Source organism: Acanthopagrus latus, chromosome 4 (genome assembly GCF_904848185.1).
Source record: "Acanthopagrus latus isolate v.2019 chromosome 4, fAcaLat1.1, whole genome shotgun sequence".
Classification (NCBI taxonomy): Eukaryota; Metazoa; Chordata; class Actinopteri; order Spariformes; family Sparidae; genus Acanthopagrus; species Acanthopagrus latus.
The window spans coordinates 22558064-22574774 of record NC_051042.1 but is presented as its reverse complement, the minus strand read 5'-3'; the positions used below and the strand labels follow the sequence as shown (position 1 = coordinate 22574774).

Sequence of the window (16711 nt, the reverse complement as noted above, 5' to 3'; positions counted from 1 at the left end):
AGCTGTGGAATTCAGGTTGACCTGTGCTCTAATGACTGCTTTCCAGAAAGGCACCAGCAACAACTGCTGACGGATGGATGTGCTGTCTGAGATAAAGATGACACAGCTTCACAATGATGATGATGATGATGATGACAGAAATGTGTGGCCATCTTAAGAAGCAGCTGGCAGTTTGAACACACACACATTGTTTTAGGGGTTCATTCTTCCAAAATAGCCGAGTTCTGGTCATGTGTGAAGAGGGAAGTTCACGCTTGCATGACTCGGAGCTGCTTTACTAACATCTTTCTTTTTTTAAAGGATGTTTCATGTCTGTCTTTAAATATTATTCGCAAATATGTGGTTATAGTACTATAAACTAAACTTTATTATAGTAAAGTTAGAAATGCCCTTCACAGCGTCTGAGAGGCCAAAGCGACTCCTCCACAATGCTTGTTTTGTTCAATCAATACTCTCCTAATCCCCAAATTACTGAGTTCACTGTCGTTTAAGACAAGTGAAAGCAGCAAATCATCACAATTAAGAAGCTTGAACAATGATTTATGGACTAATTGTTTAAACTCTAATGAGATCTAATGGACAGTTCAATCCATGATACTGTGCCATATTGTATTACCTCTTAATGCGTATCGTAGGCTGCATAAATACATAGTTACTATAGCGACTGTAGTCAAACAACTGCAGTATCAAGCATACAGTTGCAATAAGCACACAGCCTCACTTGACCTGCAGGGCAAATTTCATCCTCATAAATAAAAGTTGTGGTTGTTTTAGGGTGGAGACAGTTTTTTGGAATAATGAATAAATACATTTTTGTGGGTCTTTAAACAGATTGACCAACAGGAGGAGAAACAAATAAAAGCTCCGCTGAGGCCAGTGGTGTGAACAAACTGCTCATGAGCCATAGATAGATAGATAGATAGATAGATACTTTATTGATCCCGGAGGAAATTCATGAGAGGGGACATGTCAGCACTTAATTTATTATTGCGCCTTTCTCTCTGGGGCCACTCCCACTGCCCTCTTTCAGCCAATCGGTGTCAAAAATCTGAATTATAGTAACAGAATAACGTTGCAGAAAATAGAAATATTCAGTTAAAGTACAAGTACCTCCAATTTGAACTGAGGCACTGTACTTGTGTAAATGTACTCATCGACATGATCCGCTTCCTGCATGTTGCTGCCTGTGAGTCAACGCACAGAAGCTTTACTAATGAACAGTGTGAATGTGATACACGGTCCTCTCATCCATCTACTGTAACTGTTCTTGTCAGACTGGCTCTCTGTAATTAATTTAACTTTGCATCCATATCTGATCACAGGGCAGTGAGGGTGCAATCACGACCGGAAGTGGATGTTATGTTTATGGGAGAGGATTTCCACATGGATTTCCACGTGGATTTCCACGTGACGCTGGGCTTGGACGGAGGCCCGGCTGTGTGACCGGCTCACTGATTGCAGAAGTAAAGAAACATCAGTTGTTTGATGTCTGGTTACTAATTAACACCTCCCGCCTGTAGAAATACCACTTACATTGTTCTGGGAATCTTTCTTTTGACATATACTGACGTATTTTGACGTTAACTAACAGCAGCCCTTTGTTCAAAAGTAATGTACGGCTTGCTTGGCAGCTTCAGACCTTTAAACTTGATTCTCTATTCTACGTCTCTAGTTTCTATTAAAAGGGAGTGACTGCAGGCCATTCATATGAGGAATGTGATCTGGCTGTCTGTCTGTTCCTTCAAGATATTGAGCACGATGAAGAAGTGTAAGCAGGCGAGCATAAGCCCATTGTTTTGAACCACGTGATGGTTGTGAAGCAGACGGTAACAATAACATTAAAAAATTATGTTTGCGTGTTGTCTTCCTCTTCGTCACTATCCACTATCAACAGTATCAATAATTTACTGAGTAAAGCAGCTCGTGAACTGCAAGACACCTCCTGCACCCTCAGTGTAAACTGACTTTATTCAAATATACATGTGAATCCTACACTTTTTGTAATGTAAATAAAAGTACTACAACATGAAAAATACTATGTTCAAAATGTAACAAGTAAAAGAAGTACATTCTCAATTCAATTCAATAGACTGTCATTGGTCTGACATTTTATATATGCAATCATGAAAATCATGGTGTATTATTACACATGTACTGTGCAGACAGACCCGTACAATATCAGTTTAATATACATACATAACTGATTCATTATTATTGATATAATATTATGGATGCAGTACTACGTTGTTCAAAGTGTCTACAAAGAAAATGTATTACCTCATAACAATGTTGTTGTGTTGATAACTTGTATCTTGAAATAAACATCTCTGTACCGCTGCGATACTAATCTCTCACTTTGACAGATACAGCATTCACCCTGTTACAAGACACTGCACCATCAAAATGATCATAAAGGTGTTATTTACAGGTAAAAAGTTCAACTGATGATGAGGTAGAGAGTAAGATACAATGGAAACACCATAAATATCAACTAATATTATAAATATATAACATATAATACCACCACTGCATAGTTGTTGACAAAAAACAATATTTATGCTAATTAAAACTATGAAATAGACCAAGTGATGCATGAGAAATACATTTTACACTTACTCTAGCTCCATTAAGACTAACAAATTTAATCATGTGGAACCACAACAGGAGGATATTGTCAAACTCCTCATCTTTTCACTGGAGTGTAAAGTACAGCACAGGCCAGCTCCACCTATCAGCCACTCCCGTTGATAAGAAGTGCTCCACCTGTCCCAGCCCAAGTAAGAGGAGCCGCCCTGCATGTGAAAGTCCTGCTCTCAGGCGGGAGGCTCAGGACAGGGAGGCGGCTGAAATGTGGCCCGACAGGTCTGATGGGAACTCAGAGAGAGGCAGAGTGAGAGCGAGCGAGGCAGGAAGGTTGCTGCGTGACTGACAAGCCTGTCAGCCAGGTGGATTAAGGAGCCGTCTTGCCGGAATTAAAACAATGACATAGCTGTGTTTGTGTTGCTGAGTGTGGAGCTGGTTTGCATCCGATCACTTCACTGGACTGAGAGGGAACCTCAGGGGGGACCTCGGTGGACTCCCACCACCATCAGACAGAGTGACAGAGTGGAATTTCCCCTCCTCTTCCCTGGCTGGAGCCGGGGGCAGATGGTCGCTCTGAGAGTTTGAGCAGAACTCAGGAAGGAGAGTGAGAGGAAGGGTGGGAGGAGGTCCAGAGAGGGAGAGGAAGAAACGCAAAGGAGTGGACAGAAGAGGAGACATGCTTCGCTACGGCTCAGGACGAAATGTTTCCACCACTACCACCACAACAGAGGACTCCCCAGAGTCTTTCAGTGAGGTAAGAAGCCCCAGAGAAGTCAGACACTAAACTCTTCTTCTGTGTTTTGCAAACATTTCTGTGTTCCTCCCCTCCCTATTCGTCTTTTTTTTGACTCTGCAGCCACTTGTTTCTCGTCTGTTTCGTGTCAGCAGGACAGACGTCTCCTGCTAGCCTTTGAGTGTCTGAAAAGTTCATGTTTGTTGTAGGATGTGTTCACTTAAAAGAGCACGTAATGTGAACGAGGGTGTGCAGCAGGCAGGGCTGTGATGTTTATTTGAACAGCTCTCTGATATAACAGGCCTTTGTGCTACAAACTGGCCTTTAAAGATATTCCCATTGTTTTCTCATGAAGAAAGAACCCTCTATTATCCAGTAAACTCATCACGATATGGGTTTCATGACTGCAGGAGTGTTTTTTCGAAAATAATCCTAATTGTGCAAAATGTTTGTTTGTAACACAGCGAAACAAAGCGCTCACTGTGGTGTCAATATTACTGTAACCGTAGCACAGCATTTACATAAACTTTGCAGCTCTGTTGGTCTATAAATAAAGCTCCGCTGGTGACAGTGGACGGTTGAGGTCTGTGGGAGTCGTCAACCACCGCGGTTTCATAGGTGTTTGAGTTTCTGCTGTCTGATGACATAATTCAAAGAATCATTTGCCTATAGAATGTCTTTTATTTGCCTTTTGTCTGTTTGTTCTCTGCAGAGGAGGATCAGGCGCCTCAGGTTAACCCTACACGCGGGGGAGACCGAAAACAAGGAGCCCAAAAATGCAAACTCGGGCACGGTAAGTCGTGTTATCTCCCTCATTGAAATTCCTCCAATTAACCAGCAACATCCTGCCCATACGTCTCTCCCGACAGCTCTGTTCAGATAGGTAAAGGCTTTAATGAGTAGAGTTCAGTTAATCCCCAATTTCCCTCTTCAGCCATATACACACACACACACGCAGACTCTTAGAAATGGTGAATAATAAAACAGCATTGATAAATCAAATGTAAAACACAAAGATGGCGGAGCAACTGAGATTTATCTGCTTTATTTTATCATCTTGACCAGTTATACAATCATGGCAGGAGGGTGTGTGTGTGTGTGTGTGTGTGTGTGTACTTGTGATAATGCACACACAGCTGTTTCACATTTACTTCAAAGCTCGGCTCTGACTGCACGTATAGTAAATCTATTCCTTACAATGGAAAATATTTTACATACTTTCACCGAACGGACAATATGTTTGATATCTAACTGCGACACCTGAGACTCCTGAGAGCTGGAACACTGTTGACTCAAACATCGGTGACCAAACCAAACCGAACTAGCTCATAAAAATGGTATTTGCTTGTTGAAGTTGTTGCTCTGTACAGTACCTGTTCCTGTGTGAATCTGTCATTGTGTGTCCATGTGTGCGTGTTTGTTGTAGGTGGCTCTGCCCCTGCCTTTGTTTGTGTTCAGCATTTGCAGTCCAGAGGCTGATGTCAGTGTGAGTGTGAGAACTGAGTGTGACTTCACTTATTGTTGGCACTGAGAAGGTTTTGGTTCCTCTTAGCTGTGCACAGAGGCGCACGGTGGTGTGTTTTGAATGAACCTTGGCCAAGGAGTGTGGTGTTCATCCAGCTGCCGGGCCTCTGCACACTCGACTGATAGCACGTTGCCCTAATCTCTGAGTGTGCTTCCCCTTGGGAGGGCGTGACCGTGACTATTGGAACCGATGGCCAAGGATCAAGAGTGAACGCAGGAGTGACACACATGTGCCTCAGGGATGACGCGTTCTTCGGTGTGTGTTCAGTGAGGACGCGCACACTGTGCAGCCTTCAGAGAGGCAGGCTTTACAGACAATCATTGGTGTGGAGTGTAATGAAACTGTGGGAGTAAATAAAAATAGTGCATTACATTAAAAGTGAGAACACAGTAGTGCGGAATGTCCTCAGGGGTGCAATAACATTGTGGGAAATCTGCTCATTGGCCTAATTGTCAATACCACTCTCAATACCTCAGCAAGAGAGCAAAATGTTGCAGTGTTAGTGCGAGGTCCAAACATTTCTAAAAAAAAACTATTCGCGTCAGAATCGCATGAAATTAAAAGAAAGTGATGCACAGGACACCAGTGGTCTTCAGTTCAGCATAAACCTAAAACTGGCTAATTAGCATGTGAAATTGTTCAATAACAATTTTTGAATAACACAACTTTGAAAACACTTTAGGTGAAATTGAAGGGAAAGAATAGGCATCAAAGGGTTAAAAACACACCTCTCCTTGAAAATGTGTTGATTTTTGGCTTTAGAGGCAGATTCTGTGACCTTTGGACAGAGTCAGACTAGTTATTTCCATCTGTTTTGCTAAACTGTGCTAATCTAAACAGGTAGCTTTAGTATCATATTCACTGTACAAATATAAGAGTGGTGTCTCAGCAAGAAAACAAATGAGTGTATTCCACTGAACGTTGGATTGTTGCTATGAGATCCAAAAGTTTCAAACATTTCAGGCTGAATTACATGAGAAAATGCTGGAAGAGATCCAAAAGTCAACAGTGGTCATGTGTGCTGACGGAGACATTTTCACTCAATGTAAGTGGATGCAAACACGCTAAAGTGTTTGGATTTCAGCTTATAAATGATTGTTGAAAAACTTTTCGAAGCCACCTCAGGTGTGACTGAATGGGAATGTCAGGGTTCGAAAGGTTATAAACTTGTTATGTATTCAGTGCTAGGTGCAGAGCTCTGTGCAGCTGCTGCTGTAATTGCTGTGACTCTTAATTCTGTTGTTGTTGCAACATTATTTGGATCACATGCAGGCACAGTATTTCAAAGAGGCACATTGTTGAGCAGGCTTGACAGCTTTTTCAAAATGTAATTTATAGTTTTGAATATAATACAAAATGTGCACAGACGCATTGCAACAAGGGACTGTTCCAGCCCACAGACAAGATGAAGAAACTGAAAAATGTACCATTTCAGCGAGAAACACAAATATATAATAATCATAATGTTAGTGGTCATAATAAAAAGTAAACAAAACAAATACAGAAGGCATCCAAATAAAATGTCAAGATTTTATTACTTTATTTACACCCACTGAAGTCTATATAACTTTGATTGTAGATGTATTCTGCAGGAGAGGTCAAACGTGGGTCAGCTGCTCTTCTTTGAGCCCACATTGTTGTGACTTTGTGATTAAAAAAAGATAGAAGAAAAAGTGAAGTCATGAAGTTTATCGAGGAGGAAGGAAATGAGAGTGGCATCCTCCGCCCGTGATATCCAAAGATATTATGTGTCAGGAAGAACGCGGGTTAACATGGTTATTCGCCATAAAATTAGAATAGGGTGTACCCTGCAACCTGACACATCGTGGACACAATCCAACCTGTGGCCATGGCTCACATGAGATACAATACATCTGCACCATGACACACACAAAGCTCTTTGACACAGTTGCTTCATATAGACGTTTCTCTGTCATTGGATTTCATCTCCACAAAGGCTCAAAGTCTCTTTTAAGTGAACATGAGTCAGTCCAACAAACTACAAGAGAGGGTCTTTGTGTTACGGATGTCCTGTCAGTGTTGGAAATAAGGGGCTGATCCAGTCAGTCGAGTCCTCCTCAAGCAGCCAACAAACAAGTTGCGCAATTAAATGTTTGCCAACGCAATGACATGTAGTCATGTCTATTGGAGACTTGAAGTTGTTTTTAAGTGACTGCATAATCATAGTCGGCCCAACAAAGGAAACTCTGTGTGCTTTCTCCACCAAAAATGTTATCTGCAAGGCACAGGTCAACATTGTCCACCTGTGTGGTCAAACATCGACACTGTAAAATGAATTTGTTAGTCTGAGCCCGCAGAGCTGTTCAAACATAAAGAAGTTGGCTGTACTTCCCTCCTATCTGCTGGAATTCACATCCGCCTATCAGAGGGCCTCCACCATTTCTCAACGACGTGTCCTCCGTAGATGAAGTGGTGGAGAAATGTGAGGCTCAGCTCTGTCCGAGACACAACACTGACGTCTTTGTTCTAGTTCCTCCTCACTGTTATATCTGAGAGATGTTGAGACTGAAGTGCCTTTCTCTCTGTGAGAGGTCCAGACTAAGTGTCTGTCTATCTATCTATCTATCTATCTATCTATCTATCTATCTATCTATCTATCTATCTATCTATCTATCTATCTATCTATCTATCTATCTATCTATCTATCTATCTATCTATCTATCTATCTATCCATCCATCCATCCATTATGCAAGAAAAAGTTTGGATTCTTTACATTCTTCAGTGTCAGATTATCTATAAAATAATAATGATTAACATTAGCTGGAGGGGCCCACTGGAAAATGTTTGTCTCGGGCCCCAGCAGACTCTAGATTCGCCACTGTCCAGTAATAAAACAGACCAGACCACTTTGTTGCAACAGAAACTTTGCTAATTAAAAGGTGGCAGTGCTGTGGAATGTTTGCACAAAAACAACAACTTCTGTAAACTTCTTTTTAACGGCTTAACCAGGCTTCACACCTGCAATGAAACAAATCATCTCCAAGAGCCAATCTTGATTTTTTTTTTTTCCTTTTCTTTCTGTAGTCTGAGAAAAAGACGGACGTCAACGGGGCATGGAAGAAGAAGAATGGGCTGATCCAGAGGGAGAGGCCAGCTGGCAGGGAGTCACCTCAGCAGGTAGACAGCCACATACACCACATGAGTAATAGGCATGACGACGCGGCGCACGTACCGCCACGGCTGCAGCACGTCGCTGTCACTGACATCCGTCTGTAGAACACGTTTGTGTGCACACAGCTTCAGGCTGTCGTTAATAATGTATTCACAGAGGTTCAACACAAACAGATGCCTGGAGATGACAGGAACAAATTCTATATCTCACAGGTATCCCTTGTGTTTGTCTATATATATATATGGTACTGTATCTGTCTAAATATACTGTACTGTATCTGTCTATATATATACAGTACTGTACTGTACTAAGGGTTCATTTGCAAAAACAGTTCTATCCTTTAACTAACTGTGCACACTCAGGAATATCAATCAAACTGTAATATTATAATAAGTTGCAGCCCTAGAATCCTAAAATGGATTTTTTTTTCTACTTTTCCGCTACATTATTGAAATATTTGTTGATCTCTAAGCTTCTGCTGTGTAATTTATCTCTGCCCATGACTGTAATCATTTGTTATTTAGTTATTGTATTGCTTAAAGTGCTGCACCTCTCTGCTGGCGTGCACCTCTTTTCACCGGGCGCCCGTCTGCTCGAGGTACAATAGGCAGAACCGGCAGCAGCGGCTCATGTACTGGGTTGCAGAAATGTGACACCTTCAATACACCCTGCACTTTTTTTTTTATTTTTTTTTTAGCCGTGCGTTCCCAGCCTCCTGTTTCCAGTGCTCAGCAGCAGCGGTGCTAGAAATACCTGATCAGGTGTACATATGCAGGCATTTGCATCCACACACAGAAAACCCAGAACACATGTGATGCACCTCCAAGTGTGCATGTGTGCACACAATCAAGCACGCGAATACACAAACACAATGACGGTTATAAGTCAGCCTCAGTGGAGGGTGGCTACAGAAACCTGAGCGGTGCGATCTTGTCTCCCTCAGCAGCTCGGAGACATGACCAATGGGGCGCCAGAGACCTCGCTGCAGCAGCATGGGCCCAAAGTGTACGGCGTTGTGCAGAGGACGGGCTCGGACAGACAGCAGGAGGTGATGGCGCGTGAGTGGACGGTCAATCACCTTCAGGATGAGATGAGATACATCAAAGAGGTGAGTGGGATCTGACACAAGCAGCCGGGCCTTCAGGTCAACACACCTTTGTTTTCAAACCATCAGCTAGGTGCAGTCCTGGGCTGTGTGGATCATGTCTGTACATTCTGTGTTCACAGGTGAGAGATTCTTTGGAAAAGGTGAGAGAGCGGATGTACGGCCAGTTCGGAGGAATGCAGCAATCAATGCAGAAGCTTTCACAGGAAATCAGGGTAACGACTTCTTACCACCTTACCACCGTGCGACTACTCATCAAGCTCCATGCTGTGAAGCTGTGAATAAAATCTAACAATTCGGTGTGTGACGTGTGTCTGCAGACTGCCAATTCACAGCGGAGGAGTCTGGAATCAGAGGTGAGGGTCCGGACGGCAGCCATGGAGAGCTTCGATCAGATGAACAGCTCCCTCATTTCTGCGAACATCGGCCTGCAGGTAACAAAATCAATCTCACCGAGCCTGTGAGGACCTGCTCCTCACCAGGGGCATGTGGTCACACCAGAGGGTGGCACGATGAGTAAAATAAGTTTCCTTTGCAGAAATCCCTTCTGGAGAACTGTCAGAGCAGAGTGGACAGGAGGGACGAGGTGAAGAACTTGCGGAGCACCTGTGAGAAGACACAAGAGAAACTCAGAGAGACGGAGAAGGAGCTGGCCGCCGCGCACGCTGAGAACCAGAGTCTGAGACTGCAGGTAATCCAGAGCACACATCTCAGTCACGCACACCCCCCTGTGGGCACACGTTTCCAAAAAACTACAGAGTGGGACAAGTGGGTACTCAAATGGCCTGTTCTGATGAGTCAAGAACAGAGGCGAAACAAAGAAACATGGGAGAGCTTCGCATGTAGAAATAAGTCTACTTTACCTGATTTTTAAATCTCTGCAGTTGCTGTGTTTTTGGAAGAAGGCAGAGGTGGCAAAAATACACAAACTCTGTCCCTAAGTACAACTACAGATACTTGTGTAAAAAAGAATCATGGTAAAAGAAGAAGAACGGATTCAACTTCTTCACTCAAGAAAAGTAAGAAATTACTGAACATCACATAATCTTAATATAAATTAAAGTCCGTCAAACTTCAGTGTAGAATCAGTAGGATTTGTTGGAGCTGTTTGTGAACACATCCAGAATATAATACATAGTCCCTGGACGTCAAAAAAACAACTATTTGGGTCGGTAAAACCCAGGAACTAATTTAGAAAATAAGAAAATCCAGGTAGAGGGTTGCAGGGTCTCTGCAGATATGAGACACAAACATGCCTTTTCTCCCCATTCAAGTCTCTGTCTCTGTGTCTGTTTCTGTCTTGTTACGTCCTTTACTTTGTTTCATTTCCATCTGCCACGCATGTAAACTGACGATATCAGTCCTGTGATGATGGGAAGGGGGACGTTCGATGATGCAAAATAAAAATAACTGACAATTCCCCAGAAATGCTTTAAAACTAAAGTAATGAGCCTGTTTTGAAAATGTGAGCAGCGGAAAGTACAGATATTTCTGTTATAATGTAGGAAGTAAAAGTTCAAAGGAGTCAGAAAAATAAATACTCAAATAAAGTACAGATCAGAAAATAGGAAAAAAAAATAAGGAACCATTTTGCTCAGGTGACTGGGTTAGACAGTCAGTAGATACTGTAAAGCTTTGATGCAGCAGATTCGATAACAGATCATCTCACTGCAGTGCAGAAACACGCCAGCGGCATCTTCTTTTCTGGTGTCAATATGGAATAATCAGCCTTGCACAGTCCTAATTTCTGCTGTGCTGTGAATTGTACAGGTGGAGACTTCACGGGAGGCCAGCACTGTGGCGCTGCAGGAGCTGTCAGTGAAACTGAGGCAGGAGTACGACGAGAAGCTGCGGGAGGAACAACGGAAACACAGGGAGGAGATTGAAAACCTACAGGTCTGCATTCTTCACTCCTTATTCATGCATTTACTCTCAGCATTGTACATCACATGCAGCGTCAGTGCTCGCAGATACCAAATCTTTTGTGTCACGCGAACAATGGATGTGTGGTGATTGCGCAACACATCTCGTGTTGTTGGTGTTAACACATTTTTTGCAAAAAAATATAACGCAGTGCAAGTTGTGTGTGACATTCAGCCAGACACACAGGTAAATTACAACATTTATGTAAACTGTCGTGTTTTTCTGTTCACCCAGGCCCAACTCGATGAGTACATCAGGAGACTAGAGGAAGCAGAGAGAAACATCAAGGCTGCAGAGGCCAAGATTGCAGAGAGGGACCAGAAGATCATGGAACTAGAGCGTCTACTGGACTGTATGAGCAAGGTGAGGCCCACCTAGACAAAACCAAAGTCAAGCTATCTGCACTTTAAGCAGATAATAAAACTTATAATGATAAATATTTTTACAGGAAAAGGGTCAACTCCAGAAGAAGCTTCAGGAGTGTGAACAGCGTCTCCGCTTGTTGGAGCTAACAGACACGACTGATGCAACTGTAGCCAAAAGGTACAAAAAGGACAAAACAGTCCCAGCTCAAGGTCGACTTTCTGTATCTTTTATTGTATTCGTCAGTAAGAGTTTTATAGGTTGTTATGGAGTTGATTTGAAGATGAAGACATGGAGAGCTTTGTCTTAAAGCTGATAAAAGGATCTTGAATTGAGACTGTCATGGTCAAAAATAAACTTATTTCAAGAAAGATCAGTTTTGTTTTGCTGGATGTGCAGGACAGACACTGGAGTAATGATCAAGTCTTTGGCATTCTAAGTCACAGTAGTGTTGAAGCATTTGCATTATTAAAAGCTTGAAGTTTTTCCCTCTAAACTTAGTTATCCGCGACTTTAGAAGCATCTGATCTGAGTGCACATTCCCGGACGATGGAGGAGCTCCAGTGTGATGTATCTATATGTGGGTTTGACTGGTTGCTGATCCTGTTTAGGTCCAAAGAGCTGCAGTCTGAAAGTATGGAACTGCGTGAGAGGATCAAACACTTAAACGACATGGTGTTCTGCCAGCAGAGGAAAGTCAAGGGAATGATCGAGGAGGTGAGGAGCGTTTTTATATGTCTGTGTGCCAATACTATCAACTCACATGCACTCAGGTCTTCTGTTCTACTTGTGTTTTGATAATGGGTGTGGGTGAAAGAAGTAGAAGTTTGTTTGGCATCAATAATACGGAAGAGTTGCACACAAGGAAAATAAAACTTGATCTGACCAATAGTCAATAGAGGGTGAGGCATCGTGGTAGTCAGGTGGATAAGATGTGTATTTACAATCAAAAGATGGAGGATTTAGTGATTAAAGTGCATCTTTAAGGTCTTAACTGGCTTCTCTTCTCCAAAAACATCATCCATCATCCATCATATCTGGTAGGATGACTCTTAAAGTAACCGACCAGTGTTTGCCATCAGTAATCATATTTCTTTAATGAGTATAATTTATGAATAATTTCCAAGAAAATAAAAAAGGACACAAAAAAGGAACTAATAAATATAAAAGATCAGTCAGATCCCTTTTAAATTTCATATAATTAAATTGACAATCCCAGTTCATCATTAAAAAAGTAAACTGGTTTGCCAGTTGTAAAGCATATTAATGTATTTATATATTTAAGCCTATGAAATATATAGATACATTAAATATGAGCATATTCATTCTCTTTGATTAAAGCTACATTATATCGAAATTGACATTTTGTGTGATTTAGCGCCCCCTTCAGTTTCTGAGTGCAACACCACTGTCGTAAATACAAATCCCAGGTCTGATCAGTTGGTCAGAGGTGCCGACTACAAACAAAACTCATTACATCATAACAATGTTATGTTGAAAAGGTGCATGTTGAAGTAAACATGTATGCAACGCTGTGATCCTACTTACTCAAGTTACATAGTGCAGAAATATGTGATAGAGACACCAATCACCCCCAAGACACTGTACCAGCAACATGATTTTGAAGCTGTTATTTTCAGATAAAAAAAAAAGTTACATAATGTTTCTTTCAATGTCGTCTTCTTGTAAAGGTTCAAACACTGCGAGCCCAGGTCGCTCAGAAGGATATGTTCATCTCTGAGCTTCTGGACAGAATCGCAATAGTGGAGTGCGAGGTAAGACGAATACGTCACCACGTTTGCCGCCTGTTTTGATTATGGTGGGGTGTGGTCATCTGCTGCATGTCTCAATATGACTTCCTGGGCTGCTGAGCGCTGGACCTCCTGAACTTTCAGCGACATCTGTGTGATTTCCCTGTGTCACTGCACCTATCAAATTCCTCTCACATAAAGTGACTTCAGTCTTTTGCATGTTGCTGAGCTGACTGTGTTCTTTCCTCTTTTCCTTTTCCTAGAATAATGAATTAGAAGACAAGCTGAAGTATTTTGTGTCCATACAGAATAAACCTCGTGTAGTTTTGGAAACCAGGGAGAAAGGAGTAGGCTGTGATCTGCTCCCCAGGTAAGAGGAAGCATACATTGTAGCATCAGCTCATATTTGGTGCTTCCTTTGGAGGTTTTCTCACTCTGATGTCTGAAATCTGCAGACGTGATGCTGAACCTCATGTTCAGCGCGAGCCAACTCATCTCCATCCCATACAACACCCACCACCCCTCCACCTTCCACCACCAGCGAATCCTCCATCACCCACCCAACTGTCATCTCCACCTCAACTTCTTTCCCCTAAACAGCCATCATCTCCCACACAACCTTCATCCCCTTCACAATCTCCATCTTCTTCATCTCCAACTGAACACCCATTTGCATACCTGACATCACCAACCCAACCTAGGACGTTCAAGTCTAGTAACCCTCCACCCAGCAGGCTGGACTCCAGCTTATTGAGGTACACTCCTGTCCAATACAGCCGCTTCCTGCAGTCCAGCCCCACAGTGTGCACCCGCCCGTTTGAATATGAGTCTCCTGCGAGTCCGGTCCAGTCCGGGAGGGATGAGGTGGACGCGGAAACAAACACAGACCCAAAATCGAGTCCAGAGGAATCCACGTCATCTCTGCACTCGTCTCAACCACGATCAAGAGCCCCCCAAGTTTATACACCGTTCATGAAACTCATGGAAATAACAGCGAAGATAAACATAGACTGATGATGAAGATACAGCTTCACATTTTGGGAAACACGTTCTCGGCGACAGTTTTAAAGAAATGTTCATCACCACTTTCATTTTAGATGGTAAACATGACGATACAGTTAGCTTAGCTTAGCATTAAGACTTGGAACGGTGGGAAACCGCTAGACTGTAAGCTTTGTTCAAAGGAAACAAACCTGCAACTCTAAAGCTCTCTAGTGAACATTACTATAACTTATTGGGTAATGTGCAGACTATTTCTTGGCGGGGAGCAGTGACTTTCTGGTCTCAGCCAAGAAATAGTCTGGCCCGTGAACTACTGTAAAATGGCACAATGTTGGTTTTCATCATCCATTAACAAGATATTATAACATGCTACTTACTCAGCTTTAGAGGCGCTTTTACTAGGATGTTGTTACCTTTGGAAAGAGGGTAGCTAGCTCCCCTTCATGCAATGATAAGCTAACTGGCTGCTGGTTGTAGCTTCATATTAAGCAGACAGTCAGTGGTATGGATCTTCTCATCATGTAAGTCTCTGCTCACAAGCAGAAAACTGTATTTCCTCAAATACTGAACTATTTGAAAGTTTGGCCTTGTTTTTACCGCTGAATATCAACTCATCTCATGTCCTCTTCAAAAGTGAGTCCAATAAAATGTCAGATTTAACTTTTCATACTTCTAGTTTGCACAGGATACAAACAAATAAACATTTTTAACTACTGAGTTTTAGAGGTGGTGGTCGGTGGATGTTAAAACCTTTAGATGGAACAGAACAGGGAAACACTGTTTCCAGTCTTTGAACTATGCTTTATGTAGCTATGGTACCCGTAGCATAAAGCTAATCTGAACTTCATGACTGTACTGTAAATTTGTAGCTCCAGCTATTATAAATGCATATGTTGCTGTGGTTGGTTAAAGGATAAGTTCACCCAAAAATTCAGTCATTATCTCCTCACCCCCATGTCAATTGGAAAGTTGACCAAAGTTTCTGAAGTTTCAAAATAAAATATTGTAGCAGCATTCTGCTAAACATCTGAAGTTGATTGGGGGCTTTTTAAAAAACATATTGTATGACTGGAGAAAAAAAAAAATACTTAAAGCCACTCCATACAGCTCATTCGGCATAGTCCAAGTTAGAGGTAAGATCTTTAGCCCGAGCCCGAGCCCGAGCCCGACCCGGCCCGAAATTCGGGTCGGGTCGGGCCTAAAATGTCAATCATTACGTTCGGGTCGGGTCGGGCTCGGGCTTCTCTCTCGCTGACTTTTTTTTAAATAAATATATGTTTATAAAAATGTATACTAAAACGATGTGTGGATACTAAACTAAGGAATACTTGTTGTAAATAAATAATTTGGATAAAACAGAGAAGGCGGCGCTGTAAGGTAATTGCTATATAACTACCACTAAACAGGAGGCGCAGAGCAAGAGCACGCTTTGCGCACGGCTTTGCGGACATTTCGTGAACGTAATCTTGAAATTTCGGGTTTGCTTCGGGCTCGGGCCTGCAAATCAAGTTAATTGGTCGGGCTCGGGCTGGGTCGGGCTTTAATGCCTGCGGGCCTGGGTCGGGTCGGGCTGGATTTTTTAGGCCCGATCTTACCTCTAGTCCAAGTCTCTGGAAGCCCAAATTGATTTGAAAAAAATGCTTTAACTCTTTTTAAGCTGAAATCTTTACAGTAAGCAAAGTGTTTTTGTGCACACTATGTCTGAAGTGTGTGCACCAACTTGACTGCGCATCAAGGATGTAAATAATGTCTTTTCAAATCAATTTGGGATCTTTGGGCTTAAAGGGACTTTGACTACGCCGGGCGAGCTGCACTGAGCTACACTGAGCCATTTCATGTTTTCATTGTCATACTTGATATTTGGGAGAATGCTACTACACTGTTTTACTGTGAAGCTCCTGAAATGGTTCTTAGACGACCAAACTTTCGTTCAGTGTGAGGGTTAGAAGATAATGACTGAATTTTCATTTTTTAGCGAACCTATCCTTCAGTGCTACAGTAGTTACTGCAATTACACTTTTACCATATAGTCATGAAAGTGGCATTGTCCTTTCTTCTAACCAGCAAGAAAGTGATTAATTCCTAAAAATGTTGAACTTTTCCTTGAAAACTTGGGTCTGATTTTCACTGCTGTTTTTATTTCATCTCATTTTTTAGACACACTTTACAGAATATGATTCTGCTCATAAAAAGTCTTCTGGAGGTTTGCAGCCTGTGTTTGCACGTAGCACTAGTCATGATTTTTCCTGTTGAAAAAAAAAATTGCTTACTTTAGGGTAATATAATGTAAATAATCTGAATCTCTGTGAAAAATATTTTGTAAATAATGTACTGAAGGATTATATTTGTTTTGTTTACAGCGAATGTAGCCACCTTACATTGCTCATGAAGCTCTGAGCATTCAAGTCCGCTATGAAGGTTATTGTGTGTATTTCCCCATCATTTTATACTGGTTCTGTAAAAATTCAATATTATGAATATTATTTTCTTATTGTCACATTATGTACAAAATATTTATTAACATGCTTTGTGCCTTTGTGAACAGCCTACACGAGGCTGGTGGTGGGAATGAATCTTTAAATTGGCGACAGG

General features: G+C 42.0%; 1 protein-coding gene across 5 annotated transcripts; it reads left to right on the top strand.

The window, feature by feature from the left end:
• Positions 1 to 3112: 3112 nt before the first annotated feature.
• Positions 3113 to 14836, top strand: LOC119018437 (myocardial zonula adherens protein). 5 transcript variants are annotated; one of them, XM_037096108.1, is made up of 14 exons: positions 3113 to 3337; positions 4029 to 4109; positions 7888 to 7980; positions 8922 to 9083; positions 9203 to 9295; positions 9401 to 9514; positions 9619 to 9771; positions 10851 to 10976; positions 11238 to 11366; positions 11452 to 11546; positions 11978 to 12083; positions 13058 to 13141; positions 13381 to 13487; positions 13573 to 14836. In XM_037096108.1, the coding sequence occupies exons 1-14, from the start codon at positions 3260 to 3262 to the stop codon at positions 14129 to 14131; spliced, it is 1980 nt and encodes a 659-aa protein (XP_036952003.1). In that variant the 5' UTR covers positions 3113 to 3259; the 3' UTR covers positions 14132 to 14836. The 5 variants fall into 5 exon arrangements, with proteins under 5 accessions (XP_036952003.1, XP_036952006.1, XP_036952004.1 ...); XM_037096111.1 differs by having other exon boundaries at positions 8919 to 9083; positions 13426 to 13487; positions 13894 to 14836; XM_037096109.1 differs by having other exon boundaries at positions 8919 to 9083; positions 13426 to 13487.
• Positions 14837 to 16711: the final 1875 nt, after the last annotated feature.